This window comes from Chanodichthys erythropterus, chromosome 9 (assembly GCF_024489055.1).
Source record: "Chanodichthys erythropterus isolate Z2021 chromosome 9, ASM2448905v1, whole genome shotgun sequence".
In the NCBI taxonomy this organism is placed as follows: Eukaryota; Metazoa; Chordata; class Actinopteri; order Cypriniformes; family Xenocyprididae; genus Chanodichthys; species Chanodichthys erythropterus.
In genome coordinates, this window is record NC_090229.1 from 38,513,260 (window position 1) to 38,527,522 (window position 14,263).

General features: G+C 39.2%; 2 protein-coding genes across 2 annotated transcripts in view; both read right to left on the bottom strand.

Annotated features, from left to right (window-relative positions):
• Window positions 1–680: 680 nt before the first annotated feature.
• tlr9 (toll-like receptor 9) lies at window positions 681–5,159 on the bottom strand. The gene is made up of 2 exons (XM_067394137.1): window positions 4,161–5,159; window positions 681–3,876 (listed from the first exon to the last, which is right to left on the bottom strand). Exon 2 carries the CDS (start codon window positions 3,871–3,873, stop codon window positions 697–699), a length of 3,177 nt encoding a protein of 1,058 aa, XP_067250238.1. The 5' UTR covers window positions 3,874–3,876; window positions 4,161–5,159; the 3' UTR covers window positions 681–696.
• Window positions 5,160–5,903: 744 nt separating this feature from the next.
• Window positions 5,904–14,263, bottom strand: part of apeh (acylaminoacyl-peptide hydrolase) — a 30,697-nt gene continuing 22,337 nt past the window's right edge. The window contains exons 14-23 of the mRNA XM_067395541.1: window positions 13,867–13,918; window positions 13,677–13,765; window positions 10,274–10,412; window positions 9,623–9,706; window positions 9,442–9,522; window positions 8,402–8,490; window positions 7,980–8,170; window positions 6,808–6,910; window positions 6,618–6,724; window positions 5,904–6,537 (exon numbers count right to left, since the gene is read on the bottom strand). Coding sequence (XP_067251642.1) covers window positions 6,432–6,537; window positions 6,618–6,724; window positions 6,808–6,910; window positions 7,980–8,170; window positions 8,402–8,490; window positions 9,442–9,522; window positions 9,623–9,706; window positions 10,274–10,412; window positions 13,677–13,765; window positions 13,867–13,918 — 1,041 coding nt within the window. The 3' untranslated portion in view covers window positions 5,904–6,431. The remainder of the gene's footprint in view (window positions 6,538–6,617; window positions 6,725–6,807; window positions 6,911–7,979; window positions 8,171–8,401; window positions 8,491–9,441; window positions 9,523–9,622; window positions 9,707–10,273; window positions 10,413–13,676; window positions 13,766–13,866; window positions 13,919–14,263) is intronic.

Sequence of the window (14,263 nt, forward strand, 5' to 3'; positions counted from 1 at the left end):
ATTTGCAGCGCGTTTCTGTATTTAGTTGCATTGTGAGTATCTGCAGTGTGTTTCTGTATTTGGTTGCATTGTGAGTATTTGTAGCGAGTTTCTGTATTTGGTTGCATTGTGAGTATCTGCAGCGCGTTTCTGTATTTGGTAGCATTGTGAGTATTTGTAGCGAGTTTCTGTATTTGGTTGCATTGTGAGTATCTGCAGCGCGTTTCTGTATTTGGTAGCATTGTGAGTATTTGTAGCGAGTTTCTGTATTTGGTTGCATTGTGAGTATCTGCAGCGCGTTCTGTATTTGGTCGGGTTTGAGTATTTGCAGTGTGTTTCTGTATTTGCAGTTTGTTTTTTTGGCCAAAATATATTTTAAATATATACTAAATATGTGTTGCAGACAGTGAAGTTGAAAATAATTGAAAATATATTTAGTTTCAACCTTCATGTACTAAAATATATTTCAAAATGTATTTCAGGGGGAGTAAAATACATTTCCAATCTTACAGTAGCCTACATTTAGGCTAAATGCAAATATAGATGCAATAGCCTACTAGAGATCAAAACTACATTTTTTATTCAACATTTAAAATGTGTTCGAAAAATTACATTCTGTTTAGCCACAACCCATTTGACAAAAATGTGAAAAACAAAACAATACAATACAATACAATAGGACTACATAAAACATATCCTCATTACATTTTAGCCTTTTTAGAAGAAGCTCTCTGTGACATTTTTGTTGTAGGCTTTGACATTGTCGGAGACAAGAGCGACACGCAAGTTATTCCAGAAGAGTGGCTGCACTCGTGGGTTCTTGGGCCAGGACAAGACTGACTTTTTGCAGAGCCGTTTCCTCATCTGAAGGTATTTGAACTTGGGGAATAGAAAGTCTAGCAATACAAGAACTGCAACATCCACTTTCTCATCAAGAAGCCGCTGCTGAACCAGGAGGAAGGCTTGCCGGACCACCCCACTTGATTGAGAATAGCCACTAGGGCTAGTCAACACGAACACCGTCTTTCTGCTGCTGTAAACGGCCTTGTGGAGATTTTCTATGCACGATTCTCCAGGCAACCAGTCGCGTTCCTCTAGACAAAGTCGAAAGCGCCATCTCCCCCTTTTCTCCAATCTCACAATCATCTCCTTGTAGATCCAATCTCTGACTGCCTTGTTACTTGTATCAAAGACCACAAATGCATCATACTGGTCCTCGGTCATGTTACCGTTAGCTGGAGTGTGTCCCTTGTGTCCAGTCCACAGAATCTGGATGCAATACCACAGGTCCCAACCGTAGAGATGCTTCAGGAGGGGAATGATGGTTGCTGCCAATGTCAACAATAAAGTACAGAGTAAAGCGAATCCCCCAAATATCTCCTGGCATGAGCGAAGGTCAATCGAGAGGACATTCACACCAGACAATGACTCTGGGTAAGCACAGTGAACCTGTGTGGTGAGATGTGGGATATCCAATTCAGTTTCTCTGAGAAATTTAGCAAACCCTGAGATAACGCAACTGCAAATAAAAGGATTGGAATGCAGCACAAGTTTGCAGGAGGACCTATTTGTATCCTGCCCAGCAGGACAGAAAGTATGACCTTTATGGAATAACAAGGGAAGAGCTTGTACATCAAGGATCTTCAGCTGGTTGTGGTTAAGCATTAGGTTTTTAAGGTGTACTGCCTGACTAAGGAAAGCCTTTGGGATTGCAACTAGTCGATTGTGACTTAAGTCCAGGCTTACGAGGCGGAGCTCAAAATGGATATTAGGTAAATATGAAAGCATGTTTGAACTAAGGTTCAGGTGGCAGAGCTGTTTGAGAACTGAGATGTTGGCCCAGGGGAAATAACTCAGCATGTTGGAGTCGACTCTGAGCACCTGGAGGCTTAAAGGCAAGTTTACTATTGCCTCTGGGGGAAACGATTTGAGCTGGTTTTCAGAAATGTCTAAGTGTGTAAGGTTAGTAAGACCCTGAAAGAAATGTATGTATTGGTTACGCCTAGAGTCCCACATTATGTCCAAGCGATTTCCAGAGAATGCAAGATATTTCAGAGAAGTACTATTAAGAGTGTTAGAGATTCGGAGACCGATGTGATTGTTTGCTAGACTCAGTACTTTAAGAGACGACAAGTGTGAAAGGAATGTGAAGCGATGTCCCATACCCTTCATTACAAAGTGGAATTCGTTGTTGCTGAGGTCAAGAGCTTTCAGGGTTTTACTAACCTCACGGAAGGCCTTTTCAGAGTACAGGTCAATGCGGTTGTGCGCCATATTAAGGAAAGCTAGTTTCCTTAGATGTGAGAACTGCCGGCCATTTAAAGATTGACTGATGTAGTTGTAGGACAGATCTATGCACACCACGTTTTCCATGCCTCTAAAAGTACTTGCATTCAGCCATGGGATGCTGTTTTGAGACAGGTCAAAAAACAGGCTTTTAGAGCAGATTTGCTTTTTGAAATGCCACATAGAATAATAAAAAGGACAGTAATCTCCGTCAGAGATCTGCATATTGTTCAGCTTTGAGTTTGGAGCAGGGACTTCATGCATTTGTTCATAGTCATGACGTTTTTCAAGGGTTTGGTATTGTGATATGGCTTCAGAATTGCAAGTTGAATAGCATGGACTGAAAGCAAGCATGTTTTGGGAAAGGCCCACCCTCTTTAATGTCCTCAGCTGGCTAATAGAATCAATGCTAATGAAGCAGATGAAGTTCATGCGTAGCTCTAGGGACTCAAGTCTTGGCAGTTTCATCAGAGGTGCGAGGCTGTGGTTTGACAGTTCTTTGAAGAAAAATCCGCTCAGGTACAACTCTCTTAGAGCTGTCATCTTCTCTATGGCTGGTGACAGAATCAATTCAGGAAAGGACTTCAGGGGTTCATAGTTGTAAAGCAGACTGAGGGACACGACATTCTGGAGCTCTTCATAAAAGGTGCCATTTTGTATGACGTAGGCTAAAAAGTTGTCAGATAGATCTAGCTCTTTGAGATTGTGCAGTTGTGTAAAGAGATATTGAGGAAGTGTGCGAAGAGAGTTGCCTCGTAAACTTAGACTAATTAGAGAGTCTCTCTGATCCAAAAATGCATCCTGATGCAGACGCAGAGATTGGTTGTTTGGGCATGGGAAACAGGGTTCAGAAGCATGGTCGCATCTTTGGCAATTCCACCCCAGGTTAAGGTGTCGCAGACGTGTAAGTTTCGCAAAGGACTCTTTAGTAATACCTGTGATCTTGTTCTCTCCCAAGTCTAGACTTTCTAGTGAAGGTGGAAGGTGTGGGGGAACAAAGGTCACATTGTTGTAACTAAGGGTAAGGTTCAAAAGCTCAGGAAGATCTTGAAACACACGTGGGTCGATAAAGTAAGACTCATAACATGGGTTGGCGTAGAAACAATTCTTGTTTAGCAGTAGTTGTTTTAGTAGCGGTGTACCGAGTGGTTTGACAATATGAAAAATGTTGTTAAATTCCAGTCCCAAGACTAAAAGCTGCTTTGGTAGAGGAGGAATGGTCTTCAGGCTATTGCCTGCTAACTGGAGGGAAGTTAGGTTTTTAAGTCCGACAAATGCTTCTGGATCAACATTCAGGTTGCATGAAGGCCATCTCTGCTCCTTAAGAGGATCTGGTACACAGTTCCACATCAAGCTGAGATGCTTGAGATTGGGTAAACCAGAAAATGCATCATCTTTAATGTAGTGTATATGGTTTTGATTTAAGTTGAGTGATACAACAGAGAGGGAAATGAACTTGGGGATTTTAGAGAGACGTCTGTGCTGGCAGTCGATATTTACGTGTCCATCCTTGGAAGTGTGACTTTCACATGGATAGAATTCAGGATGCTTAGTAGCAAAAAGATTACATTGATTCAGTATGAGAATCAGATACACGTATCCAAACATGTCCTAGACACATGAGAACAAAAGCATTAGAAAAAACTGCAATGCAAGGTAAGCTGCATTTACTTTTTACTATGCTATACAGTACATGGGCTGAACTTACTATGTGAAGTAAAAAGATAAAGGCATATGCACATTCATGCATTTTACTGCAAATAAACTCATTTACAATATTTCTTCATTGTATTATGCAGGATATCCTTTATACAGTATTGAATATGTCATGCTATAAATGATTTGCTACCTTCCCCATCATTTGAAACACATTAAAAACACAGAAAATCACTTACCGAAAGTTTGCAATCCAAATCTCACAATTCCACAACACTGTATCTTTTACATTCACCCGAGGAAGCAAAGAAACCAAAAATGCTGGGTCTAAGTAATAATATTAACAGTGTTCACCTTTTCATGGAAGTGAAAGAAGTCTGCTGTAACTGAAAGTCAACCACACGCAGAGTCTGGGAACAGATGTTCAGAAGTGGTGGGGCATGTGATGGAAGGAGTAGTAATATTAGCTTTTCTTGGTTTAAAAATAGTTACTGAATATAAGAGACGGATTTCCTAACAAATGAAAGGCTAAGTCGGGGAGTAGATGGCACTGGGCTGACAGGGCTATAGCCCATAATAATTTAGTTTTCACTTGCACTAAACGTGATTTTTTTCTCTTATTGCATGATCATAGCATTTGTTATCTGAGTTGTTATCTAGCACTAGCTAGTACTCATTGGGATACTGATATTGATGGATTTTAGAACTAAATATATAACACTTTATTTTACAGATCCGTAGTTATGTTTCTACATGTACTTACTACAGTAATACAGTAAATTATTCATAATTACAAACAAATTACATAATTACAAACCCTAACCCCAACTGTAACTCTATAGTAAGTACATGTAGTTAATTAATAATACTCAGTACTTTTGAGTAATTACAATGTAACTATGGCAATAAAGTGTAACCCTAAATAATATGGTAACACTTTAGTTTAGAGTCCAATATTGACTAATTGCTTACTAGCATGCATATTACTAAAATATTGGCTGTTTATTAGTACTTATAAAGCACATATTAATGCCTTATTCAACTATTAATAAGCAGTAATTAGGAGTACATTGAGGCAAAAGTCGTAGTTAAGTTAGTTAATAGCGAGAAATGGACCCTAATCAAAAGTGTGACCAATAATTTAAAGGGATCCTTGACTATGATTTCACTTTTTAAACTTTAGTTAGTGTGTAATGTTGCTGTTTGATCATAAACAACATCTGCAAAGTTACGATGTTCAAAGTTCAATGCAAAGGGAGATATTTTCTTTTACAGAAATCACTTTTTAAGGACTACAACAAACAGCTGGTAGGGACTACAACAAGCTTCCTTTATGTAAAATTCCTTTATGTAAAATGTGCATAAACCCCGCCCCCGAGAACACTTAAAGGGGTGGGGCCATGTTGGGCTGCTTTAGAGAAGAGGAAGAGTTGTTGTAGTCGAGTGTTGTTGTCATGCCGTCATTTTACACCGGACTGCTTCGCAAACAAGGGTCAATTCAACACAAAAGATGAACATGACGGCACATGCTAGTGGATGAGTTGAATCAACTCCACAGCAACTACATCAATTTATCCACTAACCATTCAGAAACGTCTAAAAGTTGTAACTTCTTCCTGAGTCTCTCCATCAGTGTCGACTCCGGTTTGAACAATGTAAGGCTGAACACGTTCCTCATTTTGACTGCGTGAGATTCTCCAGCTTTGTTGTTTTTGAGCTGTTAAAGCTCCGCCCTCTTCTGGAAAGCGGAGCTCATTTGCATTTAAAGGGACACACACAAAAACGGCGTGTTTTTGCTCACACCCAAATAGGGGCAAATTTGACAAGCTATAATAAATGATCTGTGGGGGATTTTGAGCTGAAACTTCACAGACACATTCTGGAGACACCAGACTTATATTACATCTAAAAGGGGCATTATAGGTCCCCTTTAATGTGAAAAGAGACCAGCAGGGATGAGGTTTAGACCACTTAATGGAAAAAAAAAAAATCAGCCAAACAGAAAGTCACTCTCCATTTATTGAGAAGAATGCAGTAAGTCATTTAGTGCATATACCAGAAAGTAATCATATTACAAAAAGCAGACTGTCAGAAAATCAGGGTAGGTAGAATGAACCAGTCAACAGCTTGGCACAAGTACAATTTGCCAAAACCTGAAAACGAAACCATTTTCAAGAGCAGTAAAAATTGTAGTATTTTTCAGATGTCATTTAGTGTAAATTAGAGTGAATTACTTAAAACATTCTGCGCAATGTCATTTCCATTTCTTCAAATATCAAATCAACCTCTTCAGATATTACACAACATGCCTGTGAACCTCTTCAAGTGTAACATAAATGCAGATTTTGTTTCTGAATCATTGAGGAATCTTGAGTTCTGAATCATTTCAAGGGAAAAGCACCAAGATAATGCCTCAATATGCCAATGCAGCCGTTATCAATGAAGGAGATGGTAAAATCACTTCAACAAAGTGACTAGAGCTGATTATAGTTTATGTAGAGGAAGTGACATCACAGAGAAAGGTGTTGGATAACCCAGAGAGCAGCGTTTATGAACCCATCTGATTCTGCGTCAACTTTGGACAAAGAGTGATTATTGCCTGGATACCACAACAATCTGTGGACACATGGAGACACTAATAAGCCAATGATCAGAGAAACGATTACCTGAGGAAACCCCACCTGTAGTTCACTTACCTCACTGGTACCTGCAGTGCCTTCAGAGCTCTGTAGTATTCAATACCCTGCTTACTGGGAACACGCTTGTCATCTTCACCCAACATCAGAAGTACTGGGGTTTTTACCTGAGGAACAAACCATAAGCACAAGCTGAGCAGTTGAGCAATTAAAAACAAATCAATAATGCATCAGAACAGCATCCGCTCACCTTGCTCACGTGTTTTATGGGAGACTTGTTTAACATTTGCTCCAGAGTTGCAGGTTCAATATGAACGTCTGTGTTATATTCATATCCAGCTTCCACCATACACCTGAACACAAACACACCCCAAACAATCACAAACATCTAAAGCTCAATGTCACAATACATTAGTCTTATTTCTTTCAAACTTTGCAGACCTTTTATATTTGAAGAGTTTGGTTCCAAAACGCAATAAACGCCATTTTTTATTAAAAAATAATGAGTTTCCGCCAAAATCAGAATTGTATCTGGTCGGTATTGAAAAGTAATTTATTAATTTTGCGCAAAATGCGATATCCGTTATGTATTTTGTCATGTTTTCTCCCTTTCTTTCCAAAACACGACAAACACCAGTCTCCCTTCTCTGCAGAACGCAATATATCCGCTCAACCAATCACAGCGCACCATTCCACGCACTGTAAACAGTAATGACGGCGCTCTGAATACACCCGGCATCCTAGTTTTCCTTATCTACTTTGTGCTTTGATCAATTAAAACAGAAAAATAAATTTTGACGGCATTGATGAACCTGTGGTGGTTTCTGTGGTGGGGAAGAAACGTTCACAAGATGACCCGTTGAATTCATTTTGGGAGCGACGACTGACTAGTCAAATGCCTGCATATAAGATTAATATTGACAAAGTTCAGAGGCTGTCATATATGTGAATCAACTTACTTTGATGTGTATTTTCAATTTAAAAAATAACTTTTATTTTAACGGATTAATTGCATTTTGAAAAGAAACATGTCATGGATTTATTGCATTTTGAGAAAAAAATAATCAGTTTTTATAATAAACCTTTTAAAATCAAAATCTAGATTTGAATTTTGAATGTTTTTATAACCAAAAGATGCTATGTGAAAGTTTGAAACAGAAAATAGTGGTTTGCATCTTCTCGGTAAAGAAAACACATTTTTACTCAAAATTAATCAAAATGGATCTATAGCGTTTTGGAACCAAACTCTTCATTTACAACCAGCTTTTTTACACTGCATGAAAGGCAATATCCCAAAAAGTATAATAGGGGCACTTTAATATTTCACAACAAACTTCAAAATGGTGTGAAATTTCACCACTCAAACAGAAATGAGGGTGAAATTTATCTGTTAAATCACCGCGATGGATAATGTCACATTACCAGTCAGGAATGTCTGTGCTGCCGATCATGGAGGCCAGATTCGTGACAGGATTTCGTGCCACACAAGCCTTGTAAAACTCAGGATACTGTCCAATCAGATGACAAGCCAAGAATCCACCGTGAGAGCCTCCCATCACAGCGATCTTCTGCTCGTCAAAGTCACCTTGCTTCAAAACACTCTCTACCGCCAACTGTTTAGAGTTAAACAAACGGTATATTATATATAGAGAGAGAGAGAGATTGAAAGTATAATCACAACACATATGTCGCTAATTATTCCAGTAGGGCCTCCAACTTTTAGAACTTCTGAAAATATGAAAAATTCAACCAGAAAAATTGAACTAACTTGCTAAGACTTCATATATTTGGTTGTACTGATGCTTGATCATGTGAGTAGGAGCTCAGTGAGCGTTAGTGTTCACCTGCACGTCTTTTACGTCCTGTGTACCGACGTTTCCTGGTAAGGAGTTGATGTTATCCTGACCAAACCCAAGTGAGCCTCTGTAATTCACTACAACAGGAAAGACACACATCGCAAACATGACAAATGAGGGAGAAAAAAAACTTCCCAAAATCAATGACTTTCGGAGATGATTGATTCAGTGATTTTCAATGGATGGCAAAAGCATCATAAAAGAGGTCCGTATGGCACTATATTCCTCTGGAATTACACTATCAGTCATTCACAGATTGGACACTGCTACTACTCTCATGACCTCGCCAAGTCACTTGAGATTTCATTCTGGCTATTGTGTGACATCAAAAGACACATCTAAAATTTATCATGAAATGGAATTTGCGCTAGTCTTTCTCTATTGTGACGTACATCTGAGTGAAATGGTTTGTGGAACAAGAACAAATGTAGGGCGGGGCTTGATTTTGTCTGTGAGGATTGGATAGTTTGCTATTGGTGGATCTCATGTGAGTGACAGGTGACTGAATCATAGCCCAGTTTTGGACTTGAGCGAGCACAATTCAAGTTTCTACTTATTTAGATAACAGGACATGTTCTTGTTGTCATAAGGTCATATTTTTAAAGCACACTCCCTCATCTCCACTGACATTTTAATGTTCATTCATCTTATTGTGACTGTCCAGTGCTAAAACAGGAGGGATTTATGACCTTTAATGTTCTGCAGAAGAAAAAGTCTTATGGGTTTGGATAAACAAGGATGAGTAAAAGATGACAAAAGTCTCAACAACACAGAAAACACAACTGTGTTGGTTGTGTCTGAGTGAGAAAATAATTCAAAATGTATTTTGTGCCAACGCAATGATAAATGAGCCACAGTTTAGCTCACATAGACTGCTGTTGTGATCACCGTGTGAAGAGTATTGAGAAAGAGACCCAAATATTGAGAAATATGGGACTATACTAAAGCAACTGTTCTTCATGGAAAGCCAAATCATGAATGTGATGGACTGACTTGATGCGTGTAGCGTAACTATAACCGCTTCTCACCGAGCAGGACGCTGAAGCCCATCTTACACAGAACTGCTGTGGACAAAATCCACTCTGTCACCAGCACTGAATGAGGGCCGCCTGACAGACACACAGAGAGAAGACCATGTTAATGTCACGCGTAAAGTGTTGGTTGCATCATTTTTATTTTGTAGAATACAAGCGGCACTAAAGAACAGACCATGTGGCATGACAATGAGAGGTAGTTTGCTCCCCTCCGTCATTTCCTTTGGCTTCAGCAGAACAGCATCAAAGTCCAAACCAGCTAATGAAGAACAGAAAGTTATTTTCCCATGGAAAATGACAAACAGATATACTGTAAAGTGCAACATGTGAACACTAGGACTGTCGCAATTATCGATTAATTGTGGTTATTCAATCTAATCGCAATTATTTAGATAACTGTGCAGTTTAAATGTCAATAACATTATGCCATGCATTGCAAACAAGGGAGATTTAAGCGCTTAAAGAAATGCCATCAAATGCATAATCTGGCACGGAGTAAAGAATAAAGATTATAAACACTTATAAAGCACAAAATGGGCTTCTTTTGTAAGAAATGCAGACTTATGAGTGACAAGAACAAAAGAGACTGAAATTATTCATTTCAATTATCTGACAGGTCTAGTGAACACACACAAACACACACATACAGTTCCAGGACGCTTAATTTGATAACTTGAAGAGTGCTAATATTTAGTCCAGCAGCATGCTTGACTTTATTTGGAACTGTTTTCATTGGAGGAGCAAAAGTAACTGTATCCGAAATGCAAGCATCATCATGCTCACAATCATGCTAAATATCAGCACATGTATCAGTATCAGATCTTACGGTATTGGCCGTTGTCCTGCTTAGGTGGGGGGCTGAAGTTTAAAGTCTGCCAGCTGATTTCCTCCTGAGGTTGAGTCTCCTCCAGCGTGACCCACGACATCTTGCTTTCAGATCCCTTCGCTGGCAGGAAACCCACCCGCTGCAGAACAGATCATCTAAATTTACCTTATTATAATTAGGGGTTGCACCGACTAATGGACTAGTTGACTTTAAAGGTGCCCTAGAACGTTCTTTCACAAGATGTAATATAAGTCTAAGGTGTCCCCTGAATGTGTCTGTGAAGTTTCAGCTCAAAATACCCCATAAATTTTTTTTAATTAATTTTTTTAACTGCCTATTTCGGGGCATCATTAACTATGCATCGATTCAGGCTGCGGCCCCTTTAAATCTCGTGCTCCATGCCCATCGAGCTCTCGACTATAATACAGTGCATTTACAAAGTTCACACAGCTAATATAACCCTCAAATGGATCTTTACAAAGTGTTCAACATGCATGCTGCATGCATTAGAGCTTAGATCGGGCCCAACAAATCAAGCCCGACCCTACCCGAGCCCGAGCACGTTGTGTCCGAGCCCGGCCCGGCCCGACACGTCCACTGTAATTATGAGCCCGAGCCCGATTTAAACCCGACCATTTTTAATATGTGGGCCGTTATAACCAGGGGTGGCGCCAGATTATTTTATTTTTTTTAACGCAGGTGCTGCTGTGCTAGATCATAGGCTACAGGGGGGAGCTGCGCAGTTATATAAATTATATAAATACTATTAATAAATGAGCAAAAATTGGCCACTCAATATTAAATATTAAATTATTTTAATTATAATAAAGTTTTAATTTTATTAAATTGAACAAGCTCAACATTCAGCATTCAATCAAATATTCTTAAAGATTAATTATTATTAATAATGTTACTTCAACCTATTGTTATTTTAACATAATATGTGTGTGAGCAACAAGCAAGATGTGCATTTGTAAATTCGGTGACAGCGTGTGTTACGAGTTTCAAATGGTGTAAGTGTGTCCGTGGCGCGCCGGCGCCTCCATATCAATATTATATTGTCTGCTATATTGCTTTTTATGTATTAAATCCAGGTAATTGGATGATGAAAAATGTATTAAAATTAAGATACAATTAATACTAAACGAAATTCACTTTAAAGAAAATCTTTCTTCAAAACAAAACTTAAACTTGAAACTAAATGTGCTTATTTAATGGCTAAAACACGTAGGCTATAGCTAGACTCTCTTTTTGTACAAATTGCAGCACATTCATTTAATTCTGAATTTTGCATATGTAAGTTGAAAAGCATTTGTTTGTGCATAGTAAAACATATCTGTAACATTTATCAAGTTCATAATTGTGCGTGCATTTATTAATTATTATCTTAATGAATAATACGACAACGAAGAAGCATGTAAACTGCGTTGTTTGTTTATTAAAACTAGTTTAAAATGTTTCCATACCTCCGATTTTCCTCCAGACTTGCTCAAAGTTAATTCTCCTGTTTTATTTTTTTTCTTTGGTTCTTCAAGCTCCATGTTGTACTTAAGCCTCGTTTCGGCTCCGACAAGGTTTTGTTCCGTCTTCTGAGGGGTGTCAACTCACACCAGAAGCATTTCAGAAGCGAAGCGGCTGGATTCGCGAGACCACTAGATTTGCCTGGCAAACATTGTTTTCGTTAATTTTTTCATGTTTTTAATGGCTAAATGGTTATATTTTGTCCAGTTTGATTGTGTTTATTGCTATGCCATACTTTATTTTGCTGTAGCCATACAGATGAAGTTAAAACACAACAAAAAACAAGAAATTTCAAGTTCGAATCTCTTGTCGTCAGTTTCTGGCATCGTATTAATGTGAAATATGAGCGGGAGTTTACTCAGGGTGATTATTTTGACTTTATTTTGTATTTCAGCTGCGCGTCTTGGACGCGGCGTCCGTCAAAAATATCTTTAGCGAAGCGGCGCGGTGAGCCGCTTCTGGGACGCTTCTCAAACGCACCGCGGCGCGGCTGGTGTAAACACGAGCATTGACTAGAGTGGCCGCGTATCAGCTCCGGTAGCCGCGTCGCAGCCGTAACGCGCCGCACGCGTGTAGTGTAAACGAGGCTTTAAACGAGGCTTTAAGCTACTGAATAGTACAACACGCACAACAGGTGTGATGCGTCACGCGTGCGAGACTGCGAGTGGACGAGACGCTGCGCATGACACGTGACAAGGGCCCGACCCGACCCGGCCCGAGGACGGTGGCGGGAATAGTCCGGGCTCGGGCTCGGGCAGAGAATCTAAGCTCTAGCATGCATGCTTCGAATTATGTGAGTATAGTATTTATTTGGATGTTTACATTTGATTCTGAATGAGTTTGATAGCGCTCCGTGGCTAAAGCTAACATTACACACTGTTGGAGAGATTTATAAAGAATGAAGTTGTGTTTATGAATTATACAGACTGCAAGTGTTTAATAATGAAAATAGCGACGGCTCTTGTCTCCGTGAATACAGTAAGAAACGATGGTAACTTTAACCACATTTAACAGTACATTAGCAACATGCTAACGAAACATTTAGAAAGACAATTTACAAATATCACTAAAAATATCATGTAATCATGGATCATGTCAGTTATTATTGCTCCATCTGCCATTTTTCGCTATTGTTCTTGCTTGCTTACCTAGTCTGATGATTCAGCTGTGCACAGATCCAGACGTTAATACTGCCTGCCCTTGTCTAATGCCTTGAACATGGGCTGGCATATGCAAATATTGGGGGCGTACATATTAATGATCCCGACTGTTACGTAACAGTCAGTGTTATGTTGAGATTCGCCTGTTCTTCGGAGGTCTTTTAAACAAATGAGGAGGAGGAAACAATGGAGTTTGAGACTCACTGTATGTCATTTCCATGTACTGAACTCTTGTTATTTGACTATGCCGAGATAAATTCAATTTTTGATTCTAGGGCACCTTTAATGCTCTGCCATGATGCTTTACGCATGACATCGACTAGTCGCCGATCATGATAAGAAATCTTTGTCATACGCAAGACGCTGTAAAAGACGCAAGACATGAGAGCAACGGTCATACATATCTGTTTAACAGTTTAACTGCTCAGGACAAACAAGAGACTCATGAACAACCATCACAAATCATAAAAACAGTCGTGGATCATCAGGTAACCACATACTTTTGTATGGGGTGATATTTATAAATTCAGCTATTTTTTTGTCTTGTGGACTTTATGTAAACATTGTTTATGTAAAATATCTTACTCAGGACAGTACTAAATAAAAAAATGACATGCATTTTGTATGAACCCTCTTATTTTGTTAAAATATTCACAGATTCTGCAAGTGGTTCACAAACTTTCAGGCAGCAATAATATATATATATATATATGTGGGAATACCAGGTCTGGAGGGCGGTTTGGTGAAGAGCAGCTGACCACCATCAGATCTCTGTGAATGTTCAGCAAACTCCAGCTTCCTTCCTGTGATTCTACAGCAGCACAGTGTACAGACAGATTAGAGGCATACAGTACAGTAGTGTTACATGACAAGTCATGTGTTACAGGAGACAATGAGAGTAGCTCTACATACGGGAGGTGAGAGACGTGACTTCACGACTTGAAGTATCAACAACCAACAGATCCTGTAATATGCAAACACAAGGTCAGATCACCTTTATTTATGCTTTATGCAAAGCAGCTTTACAGTGAAAAACAGGAAAATAACAGAATCAGTGATGCAAACAGTCATAGTTCAGCTGAAGTCTGTTCAGTGGTGATTCAGTTCAGTTCAATAACTGTGTAAAGTTCATCAATTATGAAATGATTTCAATTCCGCTATAAAGCAGAAAACAGTGATATCATCATCCAGCTCAGTTCAGTTCATATTCAACAGTGTCAGTGCCGTCAGATCAAAAATACTGCAGAAAATTAAGTGTCCCCAATTAAGGAGCTACAGAAACTGATTAACTGTTCAAGAAATCGAGAAA

Bases quoted from the DNA above. Each gene is read 5' to 3' on its own strand.
- tlr9 (XM_067394137.1), bottom strand. From the start codon at position 3,873: ATGTTTGGATACGTGTATCTGATTCTCATACTGAATCAATGTAATCTT.